This window comes from Drosophila suzukii, unplaced genomic scaffold (genome assembly GCF_043229965.1).
Source record: "Drosophila suzukii unplaced genomic scaffold, CBGP_Dsuzu_IsoJpt1.0 scf_9, whole genome shotgun sequence".
Classification (NCBI taxonomy): domain Eukaryota; kingdom Metazoa; phylum Arthropoda; class Insecta; order Diptera; family Drosophilidae; genus Drosophila; species Drosophila suzukii.
In genome coordinates, this window is record NW_027255941.1 from 1443873 (window position 1) to 1464827 (window position 20955).

General features: G+C 52.0%; 2 protein-coding genes across 2 annotated transcripts; one reads left to right on the top strand and one right to left on the bottom strand.

Moving 5' to 3' along the window:
- Positions 1-784: 784 nt before the first annotated feature.
- LOC139355140 (uncharacterized) lies at positions 785-3012 on the bottom strand. Its single transcript, XM_070999476.1, has 4 exons — positions 2617-3012; positions 2112-2554; positions 1669-2053; positions 785-1609 (listed from the first exon to the last, which is right to left on the bottom strand). Exons 1-4 carry the CDS (start codon positions 3010-3012, stop codon positions 785-787), a joined length of 2049 nt encoding a protein of 682 aa, XP_070855577.1.
- A 7023-nt stretch (positions 3013-10035) lies between these two features.
- Positions 10036-11512, top strand: LOC139355141 (cylicin-2-like). Its single transcript, XM_070999477.1, has 2 exons — positions 10036-10104; positions 11126-11512. The coding sequence occupies exons 1-2, from the start codon at positions 10036-10038 to the stop codon at positions 11510-11512; spliced, it is 456 nt and encodes a 151-aa protein (XP_070855578.1).
- Positions 11513-20955: the final 9443 nt, after the last annotated feature.

The following is a 20955-nucleotide window of genomic DNA, read 5'->3' on the forward strand; positions in this document are numbered from 1 at the left end:
GTTTGACCGACGACATCCCCGACCCCGAGAAGAACCGCTTTACTCAAATCCAAAAATTCAAGTTTTGAGACGTTCACGCGCACAGTGGCGCGTCTGACGACTCCATCAGCTCCGCTGTACACCTCCTCCACGATGCCCTTGCGCCACTCTCGTCTGGGCAAGGCAGGATCGCAGACGAAGACCATATCGCCCTGGCGGTTGGGCTCCGTTCTCCGCACCACTTCTCGCGGCGCACATGCGTAGGCAGGTACTCCAGGACCCACCTCCTCCAGAAACGGTCTCGCAGCACGCGAGCAATCCTCCACTGCTTTCGCGTCGAACCCTCCTTGGGCAACTCCGCATCCAATCCAGGCGTATTCGGCAGGTAAGCTGCTCCCTTGAGCAGATCGTTTGGCGTCAACGGCGCCTCTTGGTCCGCATCCACCGGCAAGTGGGTGAGCGGACGCGAGTTGACCACATTCTCCGCCTCGATCAGGAAACTCTCCAACACATGATCCTTCGGCGCGACTTCCTTCAGAGTATCGCGCAGCACTCGTTTGACGCACTGCACTATCCGCTCCCATACTCTGCCCTCAGACGGGTTCGATGGGCAATTGAAAACCCATTCAATGCTTCAGCTGGACAACTCACTCTGTATCCTCTCCGTCTCAAACACGTCTCCAAATCGCTCGGCCTCCCGTCAGCTCCCACGAAGTTCTTGCCGTTGACACTGCGCATTCTATGTACTGGTCCTCTTCGGCAGACGAAGTTCCTGATCGCTATTATGCATGAATCCGTCGACAGGTCATGCGCCAGCTCCAGATGAATCGCCCTTGTCGTCAAGCACGTGAACAAGGTGACCCAACGCTTCTCTCTGTGGCGGGATACAGTCACCAGCAGTGGTCCAAAGTAGTCCAATCCGGTGTACTTGAATGGCCATCCCCTCGCTTCCAGTCAATCCTCTGAAAGGGGTCCCATTATCGGCGGCATCGGCCGCGTCCTTTCCGCATTCCGCCGACCTCATCTCGTCGGGGAACGATTCCAACTGGACCTGTCTGACTAAAAGGTTCTCCGCGGCCTCACACTCCGTTGCAGTGAGTCCGTACTCCTCGATCTCGCTTGTTTGCTTGCGACACCAACGCGCAAACCTCAAGACCCAGGCTGTGGTCCTCACCAGGCGACTGAAGCTCGAGAATCTCTGGAACGGAATGGCGAATTCATTGGCGGCCACCAATGCAAACTCACTGGGCATCTCCTCTTCATCCGGCGCATCTGGAACACGCTCGGTTTCCTCCTCAGGCGCCGGCCAGCCGCTCGCTGGCTGCCTCAAAAATGCGGGTCCGCTTAGCCAACTTGATTCCGGGCTAAGGTCTGCCTTATTCTGCGACCGCGTCGCATCATCCGCTGCGTGGTCAGCTGTAGGTACCCATCGGCGCTGGGAAACCTTCGCCGACTCCAAATTCTCCGCCACTCGGTTGCCAACAAACTTCTTGTACCGGCGGTGGGTGCTGCCGATCCATCTCAGCACCGTTTTTGAGTCCGTCCACAACACCGTCTCATGTCCACAATGTGCTCCTCCCTGACAGTGTTCATCAGTCTGGTTCCAAGAACCGCTGCCTGCAGCTCCAAGCTTGGGATCGACATCGTTCTCATCGGCGCGCACCTCGTCTTTGCGCACACGAAGCTAACCAGCACGTTGTCATCCTCGTAGGTGACCCTCCAGTAGGCCACCGCCGCGAATGCAGATTGACTTGCATCCACGAGCACGTGCAACTCGAGGGTCCGAACTGCTCCATGCCCAAAATAGTGACGAGGGCATCGGAACTGTCCCACGGCGTCCATCTCCCTGCGCCAGGCCGCAAAGGCTTTGCCTATTTTCTCCGGTAGTGGTTCGTCCCGCTGGATCTTCTGCCTCCAGATCTCTCTCAACAACAGCTTCGCTGTAATCATCAGGCAGCACAGGAATCCCAATGGGTCGAACGTTGACATCAGCAGGCTCAAATACTCCCTTTTTGTGGGGACTCGATCTCCACTTAGAACGCTACTTGGCACTCGGTGATACTCCACGTTGAATCTGAAATCGTCCGTGGCTACCTGCCAGCGCATTCCAAAGATCTTTTGGTCAGCCTCACCCCATCCGACGCTCTGGACTTGTCCACGTGGTCCCAACGCCGCTTCCACGATAGTCATCGACGTAGTGGTGGTCGATGATGGCCTTGACTGCCCTCGGATCCGAATCCCGAAACTTCAGGGCATTCACCGTCCTTACGTAATGCGCAGCGCTCGGCGAGCAGGCTGCTCCAAACGTCGTTACGTTCATCTCGTACACATCCGGGTCTCGATCGTCGTTGCCATCTCTCCAAAGGAATCGTTGGGAACATCGATCCTCGGGTCGGATCAGCACTTGGTGGAACATCTCCTTGATGTCAACGCAGACTCCGACTGCTCCTTCCCTGAAGTGGAAGAGCACGGCTCGCAAGGGCTTGTAATGCTGAGGCCCCTTGTCCAGCGCCGAATTTGGCGAGGTTCCTCCAACTTTGGCTGCAGCATCGAACACAAGCCGGACCTTACCGGGCTTCGGGTTTTCGACACGTTGATCAGCCGTCTGTGCGCCATCTTGTATCTCCGTGGCAACACAGCGTAGTCGTCCTTCCTGAGTAATCCCGTCTGGTAGCGACGCCCCACTTTCAGCGTGGTGTCTTCGAGGCCATCGCTGGCTGCGACCTGCGGTGCGAGCTTCATACCAAAGCTTTCCATCTCGAAGTAGTCCTCCACCATCTGTTCCATCGTATTATCCATTGACGGTGACGGCGTAGTCGATTGCCCACTTACTGGCCCAAACACAACACATCCAAGCTCGGTTGCGGCCGAATACGGTCCCTCTCTGGCAAACCGCCTCGTCCTAAGTGGCAATCCCAAATGTCCATGGTCCAGTCCGATGATCAACTTAGGCACCACGTTGATGTAGGGCTTCATCAGCAGACGCGCATCCTTATGCACGCCCTGGACATCTCGTCGGCCTAACGACTGCATCGGCAGACTCAGGCTCGAAACGGAGTACACGTTCCTCAAAGCGTGGCGAGTGGGCTTCCCAGCTCCACTTATCTCCAGGCTCACCACGTTGCTGGGCTCTCTGCTGGCCCTTCCTTCAAACCATTGAATATTCAGCTATCGATGTTCGCCTCGCACTCCCAGATCCCTCCGTAGTTCGTCATCGATCATCGTGACGGAGGATCCTTCATCCAAGAGCGCGTATGTGTCCACCTGGCGACCAGCTCCGTACAGCGTTACTGGCAGTATACGGAACAAAAGTCGGCCTCCCTCGGCGTCAACGCAGCTTAAGTTCCTCTGCACGGGCGCCTCCGCTGGCTGCGGGGCCCTTCTCTCCAGGCTGTTTCTGGGGACAGCCGACTGCAGGCTCCCCTCGTGGTCCCTGTAACCACCTCGTTGCGAAGACCTCCTGTCCGGGCTGCGTCTGGAAACTGCTGACTGCTGGTTTCCTCCGTTGTGGCTCCTGAAGCCACCTCGCTACGCCGGCCATTTTCGCTCCTCGTCCACGCCATGTAGCAGACGGTGATGCAATCGCCACGTACATCGCAGAATCTGGTCGTATGTTCACTCCGTAAGCATGTGAAGCACAGCCGATGCCTCCTCACCAAGCTCCACCTACCCGGTGGCGAAGCTCCAATGAACTCCCTGCAGCTCGTCGCAGCATGTTGCCCTCCACAGATTGGACAACCTCCACGCCGATCATCCTGTTGATCGCATCCGTTCTGGTCGACGCTCGCATGCAGAACTTGACGCTTCGGCTCCTTTCCCTCGACGTCCAAAACCGTACACACGACGTTTGCGTGCTCCTGCAGCCACGCTCTGAAGTGCGCTACAGTGGGAAAGGGCTCGATCGATGCAGCGTGCCTGGCCCAGACTACTCGCTTGCTCTTAGGAAGCTTCACCACAAGCTCCTCCTCCGCAGGTGCTGCTCCGCCTTCGCTGACTGCAAGAAGGCCGTGAGGTTACTCACTCGGGTTGCGAAGGGAACGACCCTCGCCAGGTGCTGCTCCGAAATCGGCGGCACCTCTCGCCCGCTGTTCAGCTGGCTGCGTATAAGCTGCTCCGGTCGGCCGATCCTAAAGCGCAGCTGCTCCATCACGGCGCTGACGTTCCCAGGGTGAATCAGCAGCGACTTCACTGTCTCGCGTGCTTCATCCTTCAGCGCCTTCAACAACCTCTGGTTGTTCTCCAAGTCTGTGCAGTTGTATGCTTGGGTCGTCTCCACAAACGCACAGTTAAAGATCGGCCACTCGTCGGGCTGCCCTTCTAATACAGGCAGGTCCGGAAGCCTCCTTGGCTCATACACACTTTGGGATTCATTCGGCGTCATCGAGGCGTAGGATCCCACAAATGCCGATGCTGTTGCCACGTTGTGGTTGCTTCCGCCCGGTAGCACGAATCCATGCGCTGTCTGCGCAACACTTGTAGCACACAGTGGCTCCACAAGATGATTGCTAGTCGTTAGCAATGGCGGTCCACTCCAAGGCCGCACTGCTCGCACCGACACCGCTATGTGGGACCGGCCCGACCCAGTTAGTTGAGGCCTCACCGTTAGATGTGGCTGATGGCGGCCCGCTCCAAGATGGCGGCCGCCCCGACGCTCCACTGTTGGCGCCATATGCGCTTAGGCCGACGGTGCTCGCACTGTTCAGGGTTTTAACCTGCTTCAGCTCCTCCTCCAACGCCGCAAACCTTTTCAAAAGGTCCGACGTGAGGGGCTGGCTCATCTCCGGTTTTGAACTCGCAGCTGTGACAGCAGTACTCCTGGGTTGGGACGCTACTGTAGTCACCGTAGTGGCTGGGCTAGAAATGGCCGCTGCCGAGGTTATGTTCACTCGCGGCCGGTTTTCTGCTCCACTACTCGCTGGCTGCTGATCCGCTCGCGCTGCTGTAGGGGTGGCTTCCCCTCCTCTCAGCCGCGAACTCCTCTTGGGGGAATGCGGCATCCCAACAGGTCAAAACTCTCTAGCTGGTCGTCAAGCCTTCCTCCAACGCAAGTTGCCCATGCAGTCTCCCTAGGACTGCGAATAATAGGAGTTGTCTGGAATCATATGGAGTTGCCTTTTTAACGACTACCCCACACGCGTAGGTCCGAAGAGAGGGTGGACTTCAAGGGCGGTAAGCGCGTCACGTACGTGCGTTTTATTCTGTGAACAATTAAAATCAGCCTCGTACATTTCAAACTAACTTAATCTTACCGCGGTGTGCCCTCCTACGATTAACAAGACAATGAGAAGCACATTTTCTGGCGGCATTCACTGTACCGATATTTGTAGGCCCACACTTCAAGGGACAAGAAATCCATACGAGATCGGATATCTTAACAAATACTAGATTTTCCTTACAATACTTATCCTTCCTATCGATTACAATGTTTGACCGACGACAGCCTCTACTACAGCTACTTCTGCCTCAATGGTTCTAGACAAAGCCTCTGGTACAACACTCATTTTCCCATTTTAAGGCCCATAGAGCTAAGCGAGAGTTGAGATCCGACTGACTGATGAGCCATTTGAGCGAAGCGTGGTCAGTAATCACCGTAAATTCATGCCCTTCTACGTAAGGCCGAAAACGCTTAAAGCAGTGTGAGGAGTTGAAAAACTCCCCTCAAATAGAAGCAGCAGCAGATGACCGGCCGTTTACCAGATACGCGGTGAATTCGCGTAGTAACGGCGCGGCGAGGAGAGTTTGGAGACTTGGATGGAAAACGAGAGAGTTTTGAGACCAAGGATGGAGAGCGAGAAAGTTTGGAGACCAAGGATGGAGATTGAGAGAGTTTGGAGACCCAGGGTAGAGAGCGAGAGAGCTTGGAGACCTCGCGGGCAAGGCAAGAGTGCCGTGTGCAAAAGCGGATAACGGAACTCCACCGGACTTTGGACTCTCCCGTGAACTTTGGACCGGGAGAAGAAGTGCCACATCTCGGAAGTGGAGCGGCACACAGGCGTGCCACCAGCACCACGGGAATCAGCGGGACGACAGCAGTGGGCGGAGCATCGATGGGAAGCGGTACGTGGAGGACAAGTGGGTCAACTAGGAGGCACGGACTTTGGACCCGGAGTGGAGAGATTCAGCGGGCCATGCGCAATAGGGAAATAACGGTTCCCGGAGGCCCTATATAAGGCCGCAGAGCGCTGGCAGCTGGATCAGTCGATCACAAGGAGTCAAACCGTCAAGATCACTTAGATACCAAAGTAAACAATCAAACGACCAGATAATCTACAAGGGAGCAACAACAAGTCGAGTCGCCAGAGAAGCAGCGCCGTGGGAGCCTACAAGAAGCAAGATTGCTACGTCGAGACGTTCGGGATTGGGATACCAGGAATCTCCGAATTGAGACACAGGTAGCTGACGTCCAGGGGGCATTACACGGCTAGGTCAAGGCGGTCGATTAACCTTATCCACAAAGTCCTGGCGTTACGCCTGTAGAAAATATAACAAGCCAGGAGGAAGAGCGGTCGATCGGTACGGTCTCGAGTGGAATTGTCCAGGAGAGCCCTACAGATTCGACATGCGAGGTCCCAGAGCGGCGTGCTCGAACCCCAAATATAACAAGACAGAATGGAGAGCTGTCGATCGGTACGGTCTCGAGTGGAATTATCCAGGAGAGCCCTACGGATTCGACTTGCGAGGTCCCGGAGCGGCGTGCCCGAGCCCCTTGTCCCGGACAAGAAGCAAAAGGGTGAGGCTAGGGTGGAACGTTCGTTTACACTAGGAAGCGAACAGCGAGCGAGCGTCTTCAGGGAGCTGCGAGGATCTGCAGGGAGCTGCGAGGATCTTCAGGGAGCTGCGAGTATCTTCAGGGAGCTACAGGACTGGAGCACCGAGTCATCAAGGCGAGAGGTCGTTGAGTCAATCAGGACCGTCGGAAGTACTGAAGGTCACAAGCAACGAGTCAAGGCCAACCAAGCTACTAAGACACTTGTAATAATATACCCGCAATAAACCCAATACGAACGAATACGTTAATATAAATTTGGTGGGACGAACACACAATATACTGAGCTTGCCGTACGAATCTCGTAGCGAGCAGGCCACAAAAATCAGTTCGTTACATCTGGCGCCCAACGTGGTTGTCCCAGCAGTGAAAGCAATTTAAACAGAATGCGGAAGAAGTGGATCTACCGGCTTAAAAAGGAGGACTTCGCCAATGTCGCACAGAGGCTTAATGTCACCCTAGACGGCAGATTAGAGGACATGAGAAAAGCATTATCCGAGTATTACTCAGAAACGGATAATGACCCACAACTCGTTGACATCTGGGCCGATTTGGAAGCCACATACCACGACAAAGCCGGCCGCAGCATCACGTTAACAACCGCCGAAGGGGACAACTTAGTGGCAAGCCTGAGCGTTGACAACCTACAAAAGGAGGCAAACAGGAGAGGATCAAGCCAAGACAGGAAAATAACAGCGCTAATCTCGAGACCCAGTCAGTCAGACTATGCAAGGATCGCTAAACAGGTCCGCGAATGGTCGTTCAGGTTCGACGGGGCGGAAAAACCGTTCGATTTCCTGGAACAGGTGGAATGGTCCGCCAACACATACGGCTTGGAGTTAGACATGATTCCCCGAGCGATGCCTGAATTGCTGAAAGGAAGGGCTCTGAAGTGGTTTATCGCCAACAACAAACAATGAAAAACATGGGCGGAGTTTATAGATAGTTTCCACACATACTTTCTACCGAGAGACTTCTATACCAGGCTGGCGGATCAGGTCAGGCAACGGAAGCAGGGCTTCAGCGAGTCGTTCAAAGACGACATGATCGACATGCAGACGATGGTGAGGCCACTTAATTATTCCACTAAAGAGACCCTAAGGATCATCAAGGAAAACTGCACCCCCAGTCTATGGATCTTCCTAAGGGCATACAAAGTGTCGGACCTGGACACGCTGATGATATTAGCAGACGAGTATGAAGAACTCGAAAAGGAGCGGGAAGCGTACGCGCAGGAAAACAAATTCTCGAAGACCAAGACGGCATCGCCAGCGCAGATAACATGCAGAAGATGCGAATAGACAGGAATCCAGGAGACACGGGGAAACGACCAATGGTCGCCACCTAACCGAGTACCACGGCAGCAGGCAACAGGAGCACCACGCGGAGGCCAATGGACACCACCACAACAGCAACAGATGCAGCCAGCAAACAATGTTTGGAGGCCACCAAGTACAACACAAAGGCCTCGTGAAACGACACACATCACAGAACCCCAGGAGGCCTGCCGAAAGTGCGGCGGTCATGGACACTGGGCGCGGGGATGTCGGCACCAACGCCTGTTATTATGCTGGGTGTGCGAGAGAGTAGGCGTCAGCCAGCAGGCGGGAAATGCCCAGCGATCTCAGCCACAGAGAGGTCGCAAGATGCTACTTCTCCAAACTAACAGGAAAGCTGATCGAGGAGGAGCAGCAGTTGTCCGCAGCGGTGACGATTGGTGGGGGCACATACAAGGCCACAATCGACACCGGGGCAACAGCAAGCTTTATAAGCAAAGAGCTGGCGGACGACCTGGCTGCTTACGAGGATACGACGGCAAGTTAGGTTGGCAGACGGAAGATGTGGCGGAATCGATGAGCAGCTGGAGGTGGAAATCGCGTTCCACTACCAGGGGTAGTGGATTCATTGGTGTTGGGATGGAACTTTCTAACACAAGTTGGTACCGAGATTAAGTGCGCTGGACACGAAGTGATAATACCAGCCAAAAATTGTCACAAGGGATGGCTCGAGGAGAAGCTATCGGTGGCAGTCGTACAACGGGCAAGCGAAGATGACGACACGACGAAATTCCTGGAGGCAGAGCTAGCGAGTTTCAACAGCATGAAGGGAGCGTCAAACATGGCAGAGCATCAGATCAAGATGAAAGACGACAAACCAATAAAGCAGCGATACTATCCCAAGAATCCGAAAGTTCAAGGGGATACATAGAACACTCAACAAGCCCATACAGTTCCCCCATCGTGATGGTTAAAAAAAGACGGGCAAATGGAGCCTGTGCGTCGACTTTAGGCAAATCAACGCTAAGTCTATAAAGGATGCCTACCCGATGCCCCGAATTAATTATATTCTCGACCAACTGAGGGAAGCACGGTACATCAGCAGCTTGGACCTAAAAGATAGGTACTGGCAAATCCCACTGAAAGCAGACAGCAGGCAGTATACGGCGTTTGCAGTGCCGGGGAAAGGTTTATTCCAATGGAGAATAATGCCATTCGGACTTCATTCGGCGTCTGCGACTTTTCAACGGGTGCTGGACCGGGTGATCGGCCCCGAAATGTCGCCGCACGCATTTGCTTACCAGGACGACATCATAGTAATCGGGCGCTCGCTTGAAGAACACATGGCCAACCTAAAGGAAGTGTTCCGACGACTAAAGGAGGCAAATCTGAGGTTAAACCCGGAGAAGTGCCAATTTTTCAAGAAAGAGCTGTTATATCTCGGTCATCGGGTGACTAGCGAAGGAATAGGCACGGATCCGGAAAAGGTAGCAGCCATCGCCGAACTAGAACCACCATCGACAGTAAGAGAGCTCCGACAGTACCTGGGCGTAGAATCATGGTACCGCCGGTTTGTACCTGACCTCGCAAAAATAGTCAAACCTCTCAACGATCTGCTACGCAAGGGCAATAAGTGGGTGTGGACACAGGAACATCAGACGGCGTTCGAAGAGGTGAAGGCAAGACTCGTCGCAGACCCCGTACTGGCATGCCCGGATTTCGACAAACCATTAATCGTGCAAACTGACGCAAGCGACTACGTCATCGGGGCAATCTTGACCCAGGAAACTGAACGAGGCGAAAAGGTAATCTCTCGCTGAGAAGAATTACTCAACGACCGAGATCAAGGAGACGTCGGCGGCGGAAGCTTCTGCAGCATGCAGCTGGACTCTGGAAATGCGCGAAAAGATAAGGGCCCAGCCGCAAAAGTATCCGGACTACGTGATGGAGGGTAACACCCTGTACAGGAATATACCTCATAGAGCGGGCAGCGAAGATGTCGCAACATGGAAGATGTGTGTTCCGAAAGCTCTACGGGTAACGGTGCTGAAGGAGAGCCACGACTCAGCGGCAGCTGGCCATGTAGGAAGCCGGAAGACAATAGCACGTCTAGCAGCCCGGTATTACTGGCCAGGAATGCACAGAGACGCCCGAGCCCACGTGCGAGGATGCGAGACATGCATGAGATTTAATCCGAATCAGATGCAAATGGCTGGGAAAATGCTGACGCAGGTGCCAGAGGAACCATGGGTTACGGTATGTGCGGACTTCATTGGACCCCTGCCGCGTTCGAAGCACGGCAACCAAATGCTGCTGGTATTGATAGAACGGTTCTCCAAGTGGACTGAGCTGGTGCCGCTGCGAAGCGCGACGGCGGAATCCCTAAAGAATGCTTTTAAAGAACGCATAATCGCGAGGTATGGCCAGCAAAATTTTCAAGAGTTTCCTGGCCGAAATAGGAGCCAAGCAACAGTTCACAGCTCCATACACCCCACAGGAGAACCCGACTGAGAGCGCCAATAGGACGGTGAAAACAATGATAGCGCAGTTCGCAGGGCAGAACCAAAGAGACTGGGACGAAAAAATGGCCGGAAATCATGCTGGCAGTAAGCACGAGCGCTTCAGAATCCACAGGTTACACACCGTCGTTCATTACCCAAAGCAGAGAACCAAGACTACCGAGCGCCCTATACGACAGAGAAACCGTAGGGACCGGACGACTGACAGAGACCCCGGAGGAGAAAGCAAACAAACTCAGAGAAATCTTTGAGATTGTAAGGCGGAACCTGGAGAAAGTATCCCAGGACCAGGCTAGGCATTATAACCTAAGGAGGAGGCAATGGTCGCCAAAGGTGGGTGACGTCGTGTGGGCCAAGGAACACCACTTATCAAAAGCGACCGAGGGGTTCGCAGCAAAATTGGCCCCAAGATACGACGGACCTTACCAAGTCATGGGTTTTTCGTCACCAGTAATCTGCAAAATACGACACATAAACACAAAGAAAGAGCGGACCATCCACGTAAGCGAGCTGAAACAGCAACTAACGGAAAACACAAGCGAGCGGATACTGCAATCAGACACAACAGACGCAAACATTGAAAGTACAAGGATATCTCCAAGGATGCCCAAAGGATACTACGAAAGGAGTCCAAGGATGCCTCCAAGGATGCCCAGAGGATGCTACGAAAGGAGTCCAAGGATGCCTCCAAGGATGCCCAGAGGATGCTACGAAAGGAGTCCAAGGATACCTCCAAGGATGCCCAAGGGATACTACGAAAAGAGTCAAAGGATACCTCCAAGGATGCACAAAGGATACTAAGAATGGAGTCCAAGGATACCTTCAAGGTTGCCCAAAGGATACTACGAAAGGAGTCCAAGGATACCTCCAAGGATGCCCAAAGGATACTACGAAAGGAGTCCAAGGATGCCTCCAAGGATGCCCAGAGGATACCACGAAAGGAGTCCAAGGATACCTCCAAGGATGCCTAAAGGATACTACGAAAAGAGTCAAAGGATACCTCCAAGGATGCCCAAGAGATACTACGAAAGAAATTCCAAGGATACCTCCAAGGATTCGAAAGGTATACTACAAACCGACTCCAAGGATACTACATCAGGAAAACGTTAAGAACACATAGGGAGCAAACCAGAGCGTCCAAAGTCTCGATTGGGACTGGTCGGAGGAAAGGGAAAAACACGCATCAACAGTCTGCCGAAGGAAGGGGGAAGACGGCACAGAGCAGAGAGCTGTACTACGGTACAGAAGGAGAGGCCGAAGGAAATAGCGGAATTGAGCAAAGAGGAAGGCTCGGAACCGAGGTGTCGTTGAAGGGAGCCCAGGCTTCAGATGAACAATCAAAATCGACGAGCATCATGAGCACACGCATAACAAGGAGCGAAGCGCGCAAAATGATGGCTGCCCACCAACCGTCCGGAGGATCCAGCCCGGGGCAAGGATGGTCGACAGCCCGGCCTACCCGAACCCTGCGGCGGATCAACGGGCGGGGCGTCCCCGAGCCGGTCATCAGCTCCGACAGCGATGTTGAGCAGGTAGAAGACCCGCGAGTGGGGCAGCGACGATGGCGGCTTCGCAAGGCGGTCAACCGGGCGGACGGCCGCATCCCGACTGGCGCGGCGGAGGTCGAGTGGGCCAGCGAAGAGCCGCCCCAGGTGCAGCTGGCTCCCAGTAGCCATGCCGAGGCTGTGGTAGAGGCTACGTGGGAATTTCGACGAAAGTGCGAGGCGCGAAGGCGGAGCGAGGAGAGGCGGTTGAAGGAGATGGAGGAGTCGCCGGAGTGGCAGGCCCAACTGCGGATGGCCGAGGAGGAGGAGCAGCAGCTGTGGGAAAACCCAGGGTACCCACCCACGCCGAAGTATGCGCCCGAGCCCTGCATCCCGCCGCGAGAAGTGGCAGAAGACTGGGCGTCCTCACCTCCGCGGTGGCTGCCCGAAATCCCGCCCACACCGCGGTACGAGGGGTCATCACAGTGGACGCCAGCACGACTACCGAGCAGCCACCACCGCTGCAGCAGCCACCACAGCGGCAGCAGCTCGAACGCGAGCAGCCACCACCGCAGCAGCAGCCACCACAGCGGCAGCAGCTCGAACGCGAGCAGCTACCACCGCAGCAGCAGCCCGAACGCGAGCGACGCCGTCAGCACGAGACCGATCCACCGCAGCAACAACATATCCGGACGGACATACCGGCGGCCCACGTGAGCCACAGCACCCGGACGTTAGTGGCCGAAGGGGTAAGGTGGCGGCAGCAGACGTTTGTCTGGACCTGGCCGGATGGACCCGCGGAGGAGACGGCGGCGACGGAGGAGCCCCGAATCTGGGAAGAGAGTGGTCCCCGGGTTAGCCCGCTGGATCCCAGGACCCGCGGTAGACCGGAGCATTGGGCCCCACCGACGCCGAGCACCGAACCAACGACGCCAAGGACAGGGCCATCGACGTCAATGCCAACCGGGAGCGCGACGGTAACCGCGGAGCCAAATGAGCCGCTGGAGCGAGGACCCTGGGTGTGGCCTGAGCCCGTGGAAAACGGCCGTCCTCCGCTCAAGCGGCAGAACTCGGCGCCCGAAGTGTCCGAAGTGGTGGCACGGCCGAAATTGTCGCGGACGGTGTCGGCGCCGGAGGGCCAGCGATGGTGAGAGATCGCGGAGAATGAGTGGCCCGAAGGGATCGCAGAGGCACCGGCGGTAAAAGAGGCTCGCATCCTGGGCGACAGGCGCAGCGTACGCGTATGGAGAGAGGGGCGCGCGTTCCGCGTCCGGTTGGGGATGGCGGGCACGAGAGTGTTCGAGGAGCGGCCGAATAAAATTTGAATAAAATAAACAAAACAGAGTTTGAAAACCGGCATAGGACGGGAAACGCGGCTGAAACAGGGGCCAGAAGAAAGGGGCATACATTGCAGCTCCGGCATCGTGAAATTCACGTTGGGTTAATACAGGAAGCAGCCAAACGATACCAAAGTACTCACCTGCTGCGAAGCAAATGCGAAGTCCTCTCCGCACCCGCCCACAAGTGTTGCCAGCATGGAGCCAGGCTCAGCCGGCTGAGGACGATTGAAGGGCGAGAGAGAGAGACGAGAGGCGCGAGAGGTCGTATGGAGAGAGAAAGGATGAAATAGAAAGGAGTGAGGATATTCGAAAACTTACCTAGAAAGTTGCAAAATCACCATGAGCCAGGGAAGGGGGCTCCTCGATCGATTGGCACTGGACGATAGTGCGATCGATGGGCACACAAAAATGGAAACATCGGCCAAGGTGGAAAGATCGCAACGAGCAGGTAAAGACGCCGCATTGTCGGTATCGATATACGAATAAACATCGATCACGCACGAATGGTGTGACCAGGCGGAGGAACCAATAAAAGGAGTAGAACGCAGCAATGAGCTGGGGATCGATAGCCCACGAGTATCGATGTCCCAGTGGGGTCATGGAAAATATCGGCGCGGGAGATTCAAGTTGCTACGAGGAGGATGACCAGCGCTGTGGAAACTCAACAGAGTTAAGAGCGTCGTGGGAGCATCGAGGGAGCGACGAGGGAGCGCCGCGGGAATCACAAGGACTACAAGGCTAGGATAAGCAAGGAAACGCCGGAGAGTAGGAACAAGTTTTAAATGTTTCCCGAAGTAAGGGGGGAATGTGAGTAGTTGAATAACTCCCCACAAATAGAAGCAGCAGCAGATGGTCGGCCGTTTACCAGATACGCGGCGAATTCGCGTAGTAACGGCGCGGCGAGGAGAGTTTGGAGACTTGGATGGAGAACGAGAGAGTTTGGAGACCAAGGATGGAGAGCGAGAAAGTTTGAAGACCAAGGATGGAGATCGAGAGAGTTTGGAGACCCAGGGTGGAGAGCGAGAGAGTTTGGAGACCTCGCGGGCAAGGCAAGAGTGCCGTGTGCAAAAGCGGATAACGGGACTCCACCGGACTTTGGACTCTCCCGTGAACTTTGGACCAGGAGAAGAAGTGCCACATCTCGGCAGTGGAGCGGCACACAGGTGTGCCACCAGCACCACGGGAATCAGCGGGACGACAGCAGTGGGCGGAGCATCGACGTGGAGGACAAGTGGGTCAACCAGGAGGCACGGACTTTGGACCCGGAGTGGCGAGATTCAGCGGGCCATGCGCAATAGGGAAATAACGGTTCCCGGAGGCCCTATATAAGGCCGCAGAGCGCTGGCAGCTGGATCAGTCGATCACAAGGAGTCAAACCGTCAAGATCACTTAGATACCAAAGTAAACAATCAAACGACCAGATAATCTACAAGGGAGCAACAACAAGTCGAGTCGCCAGAGAAGACGTTCGGGATTGGGATACCAGGAATCTCCGAATTGAGACACAGGTAGCTGAGGTCCAGGGGGCATCACACGGCTAGGTCAAGGCGGTCGATTAACCTTATCCACAAAGTCCTGGCGTTACGCCTGGAGAAAATATAACAAGCCAGGAGGGAGAGCGGTCGATCGGTACGGTCTCGAGTGGAATTGTCCAGGAGAGGCCTACAGATTCGACTTGCGAGGTCCCAGAGCGGCGTGCTCGAGCCCCAAATATAACAAGCCAGAAGGGAGAGCGGTCGATCGGTACGGTCTCGAGTGGAATTATCCAGGAGAGCCCTACGGATTCGACTTGCGAGGTCCCGGAGCGGCGTGCCCGAACCCCGAGTACCAAAAGCCACGCGGAAACGTCCCGGACAAGAAGCAAAAGGGTGAGGCTAGGGTGGAACGTTCGTTTACACTAGGCGTGGAAGCGAAGTAAAGCGCGAGGCAGCTTCCTGGCGTTCCGCCTTGACTGTCTGCGCGGGCTGAGCAGAAACCCCAGTGGGACCGTCCGGGACAGAGCAAGGGACAGGCGGCGGTGTGTCGAAAGGAGCGATCCTGGAGAGCGCAGCTTCTGTTCACCCTAGTCTGGGAACGGTGACGCTTCCCTAAGCCCGTACGGCGGATACCCCTCGCGAGTCCGAGTCGTTACCAGCAGTCACCAAGTCACGCTTGAGAAGCGTAAGGATCTTCAGGGAGCTACAGGAATGGAGCAGCGAGTCATCAAGGTCAAGGAGTCAATCAGGACCGTCGGAAGTACCGAAGGTCACAAGCAACGAGTCAAGGCCAACCAAGCTACTAAGACACTTGTAATAATATACCCGCAATAAACCCAATACGAACCCGTGAATTCTATGCTTTCTCTCTGAGCTACTGGGCGGTAACGTTAATATAAATTTGGTGGGACGAACACACCATACACTGAGCTAGCCGCACGAATCTCGTAGCGAGCAGACCACAAAAATCAGTTCGTTACAGCAGATATTTTACCGATCGTATGCAGAATGTGGTTTTCTCCACATTTAGTGTGAGTCTAGCTATTTTTATTTGTTTGGCCACCGCACTCAGAACTTTCATGTGGGTTTCAAATGTGTCTGAGACGACCACAAGATCGTCTAGATAGACAAAAACTTCATTCCTAAGATCAGGCGGGATAACTTTATCCATTAACCGAGTCACCGTTTGTGACGCGTTGGTCAATCCGAATGGCATCACCCTATATTGGTACAATGGCTTTCCCGGAATCGTAAAAGCTGTTTTATCCCGAAAGCTTGGCTCCAAAGGGATCTGCCAATAGGCATCTTTCAGATCGAGACTGGAAATATACATTGCCTTTGGAAGGCGGGATAAAATCCCATCGATTTGGGGCAAATGATAAGCATCCTTTTTAGTAGCCGCGTAGACTTTACGGCTGTCCAAACATAGACGTACTTTTCCGGTCTCGGTAAAAACCAGGACAACCGGCGAAGACTACCCACTCTGAGACTCCTCAACCACCCCCAGTTCCAACGTTCGGTCGATTTCTTTATAAATAAGTTTTTCGACAGCAGGTGACACCTGAAAATGACGTTGCTTGATCAGTTTAGCATCGCCAACGTCGATTTAGTGAGAAATAAGAGTGGTTTTCCAAACCCCGAAGAGGCAAACGAAGGAAGTGTCCCAATAACTTTGCTGAGACTACATTGCTGACCATCAGTCGGGTTATGTGAATTCGAAACCATCTTGCATGGAAGATGGCAGCAAATTAAAGACTGCCCGAAACTTAATACCTAAATATAGATCCTGATTCAATGATGGTATAATATGGAACTCGAGATCCTTGGTCACTTCCTTTTACTTTACGGGCGTTTGAAGTCTTCCAACTACTTCTTGCTTTCGGCCATCAGCCGTGGCAGCAATTGTTGCAACTCTTTTAAAAGGAACCTTACTTCGTATCAGTTGTTCTGCCAACTTCCCACCAATCACGTTAATGGCAGCACCCGTATCTAACAGTCCAACCACTACCCTATCTAGGAGCATTACTTCGGCATACGGACGATTATCATTGTTATACCCGTTACTCGTATAGTAAAAGGGTATACTAGATTCCTCGGAAAGTAAGTAACATAAAGTATATATATTCTTGATCAGGATCACTAGCCGAGTCGATCTAGCCATGCCCGTCTGTACATCTGTCCGGATGAACGATGAGATCTCGAAAACTATAAGAGCTAGGCTATTGAGATTTGGCTTGCAGATTCCTGAGCTTCTTACGCAGCTCAAGTTTCAGCAGAGTGCCACGCCCACTTTAACGCCCATAACGCTTAAATCTGTCTTCTGCCGGTAGGTGGCGCATTTTAATCTCGCTTTGCTGCTTGCATATCTCTATTTCCCTTTGGTCCCTTTAGCTGAGTAACGGGTATCTGTTAGTCGAGGTACTCGACTATAGCGTTCTTCTTTGTTTTTGAATCTAATAGTACTTATAGTTTTCACATTATTCCAATAAGACCTTATCCTATTAGTGTTTCTAGATGCCACTTTTTCTTTAAAGTTTGACCTTAGATCTACGACTGGTTGAGCCACCTGATTTGGCCAACATTCCTTGATCGGATCAGATGGAGATGATCTAGCTGGTTCTTCGAATGTTTGAATAGGACGTACTAGTTCATATCCCCGTTTGTCGACTTGTCCTTCCTTCACGTTGGGCGCCATTTTATAACAGTAATGGTCGGGGTTAGAAAAGCGTAAATGTCAAGCATTTCAATTTTTAGGCGAGGTGATAGATTGGGAAGGGTGCCGCACTCAATTAGTAAAAAAAAAAATTTCCGACTCTCGCTCGCCAGCAATTATGGTGGTGTTCTTGCCACGCCCCCCAAGATGGCTATATCCATTATCTTCCTTAAAAACTTGCGTGCAAAAGACAAGCTGAATTCGGTGTGAGGACACCACTCATCCTAGCCATAAAGAACTGGAAAGGGATTAGAAAGGGATAGAAAGAAACTTCCTTTGCTTCGGATCATGCCTCCGAACGTCCAAGGCCTCAGATTTATCGAGGCTTGATTTGCCCTTCCAACCTATGGCTATTAGCATCCTGTAAAAAGAATCTCTAATTTTAACAATAGCCCCATTCGTTCAGAGGTCTCAAAGGGTCATGTTAGCTCGGGTCAAAAATTGATGATGGTAATTCAGGTATAAGCGCCAAGCCTAGCAAAAAAATGATATTTTGGCCAGAGTTTCTCCCTAGAACCTCTGCACTTCATTACCTCTACGGACTTAGCGCTGGCGAAAGATAATTCGCTTCTTTGTTCTTTCCTTTGAAATTCTGCCCCTGGTCACGAATCTGAACTTTACTTATTTCACCCAAGCGTGGTGTAACTAAGAATTATAAGTCTTAAGTCGCCCACAATCGATCCTCAGGAGATGTGAAAATGAAAAGAACGCTATGGACGCTTGACTCTTAGCGCTAACTAAGGAGAGGAGAGACAATGCCCCATAAAGAGGTTGACATTTCACCCTGTTACTCTCCTCCAACTCTTTCTATGCCCCTTCCTAGTTCTAACATTGACTCCTAGATGGTGCACCTTTACCAAATATATGGCGAAGTATGTTTGCCATTAAAGTTTTATTCAGATTAAGAACTACAAAGTTTATTAATATTATCAAGACACGTGTGTCGCTCGCTGATTCTTGCCGATAAATCTCCGAGAGTTGCCACACCATTCTTTCTAGTCATCTGGCAAGCTTCTGTTGGCGCTACTGCCATATTAGGTTGCCACAGTACTCCCCCTCCAGTGAACGCGTCACGAGTCCTGGTTTGAAAATTTAACTCCATGTTTTCTCTCATAAGTCCTGGTCAGTCTAGGGGTAACTTCTTCTGAATCCAACTGGCAGTCGTCCTTTACTAAAAATGCTGGTTTGAGGCGATCAACTGATACTGCAGTCTCATGGCCATTGAGTCTGATAGTGAAAACACGATCGTTTTCGCGTCTGACAATCTCATGAGGACCAGTGTAAGGGGCTTCCAGAGGTTGTTTTGCGGCGTCAGTGCGGAGAAATACATGCGTACATTTATCGATCCCTTTCAATACGAACATCTTCTGCTTGATATGATGTGCTGTTGATGTCGGTCGCACTTTTTGCATGTGCTCTCGAAAGATACTCAAAAAAGAGGTGGGGTCAACCGTGTCGTCCAAGTCGGTAAAAAACTCATTTGGCAGTCGAATAGGTGTTCTGTATACCATTTCTGAGGCTGAAGATTTGATGTCCTCCTTGTAACAGGTACGAAGTCCAAGCAAAACTGTTGGCAGTAACTCCGGCCACGGAGTACCTCTGTTGCACATCAAAGATGACTTAAAGGATCTGTGCCACCTCTCTATGAGTCCGTTTGACTGAGGATGGTAGGCCGTCGTGTGTATGTGTTTACTTCCAACCAGATTAGCAAGATGTTTGAAAATTGCTGACTCAAATTGTGTTCCTTTGTAGTATGCACATACATTGAATACCCACTGTACCTAAAGTACTTAAAGGGTAAGCACTGTAACACTTTGTTGCAGTGTTTACATATTTTAAAGTCCCCTAAGTGGCCGAAATATGAACCGATCGCTATGGCTTAGCCCGCACACAGAAAGTGCTAGCGTCGGCATAATTGCAACGAACGGACAGCATATGCATACCCCTCGCGACTCCACTCGAGAGCGCATAGCAACATATATAAGTACACTCCTTTATACATAAGTATATAGGTACATAGCCGTCTCTCTGCCGCCGCCTGCGAGCAGCGCAGCTACGAGACTTAGCCTTAATTAGACTTAAAGAATATTGTAAAAATGAGAGACTCTTCGATCGTTGGAGCGGCACCATTGCTGCTCCAAATAAACCCTAAAATAAAACTAATTGAAAATAAAATACAAACTTGAAACAATCTTATTTCATGGCGACCGTGACTAGAGTCACAAGGAGCAGCGGATCAGGAAGATAATACATGGAGGATTTACTAAAAAATAACCCGTCTGAGTGAGTAGAGTGTGCGTTATGGTACGTGGAGGTCAGAAGAATAAAATTAACAAAAGAATAGCCCGCCTAAAATGGCTGCTATTTGCTCAACCAACACCGCCCGCATGGAGTACAGCGCAAAAACTTTACAACGAGCTTGAATTTTTAAAGGAAACCCTCCAAAATAGAGTACCACAAGTCACAACTCACTCAGAAAATCAAATACAAGTTATAAATAAAAAACTAATAACGAAACCAAATATTCCCAAGCCACTGCCGAAACAACCACAAGTCTGCCCGACCGACTGCCCCGGACCTCTCAACTCTGCGGCATGCAATTACGCATGCATGAAGCCGAAGACCAGTGCGAAGACCAGCGCCGGTACCGCCTGAGCCAATAGGCCCAGGACAGCTGCAGCAGTTATCAAGCGTGGGAGGCACGACCGCCACCTGCGCCTTCGAAGGAACGTCAGCGTAGCCAAACTGGCGACGACCAGCTGACGTAGAAGGAAGAAAAAGAATCCAACTAAGCTGAAAACAAATTTTTTTTTTACCCATGCACTGCGTTGCATAATTTTTTTGATTGCACTACGATGCATATTTTTTTTATATAATATAATATTTTGTAAAATTGAGCGGAACTTTTTCTGCCCGATTAGACGTGTAGCCCGTAAAGCTATGCAAAAAACTAGGTAGGAAGTTTGTTAATTTAAATGCGCAGTAATGCGATAAGTACATTTTCAAGAGAAGATCATAATAATTTTAATAAAACACTTTATACACATAAAATACAAGTATATGCAAAACCCACCAAAATGACTTTGGACATAAAAACAATGGATTCCACTGCCAATGTCATCAATAAGGTAGAATCTAGCAACATCAATCTATATTGGGTACATATACTCTTGATAATCATTGTTGTTATCATGTGCACCACTTTCTTTTACAAAATTTACAATATGCATAATAAATGTCTGAGAAAAAGGTATATGAGCCAGGGAAATGACCTGGATAAAATATAAGCAGCAAAACAAATAAATAAAAACAAAAACAGCACAAACAGCAGTGATTACACATAAATGTTAACACCTAAAATCTAAGAAAATGAAATAAAAAAAAAAATATAAAAATATTTTA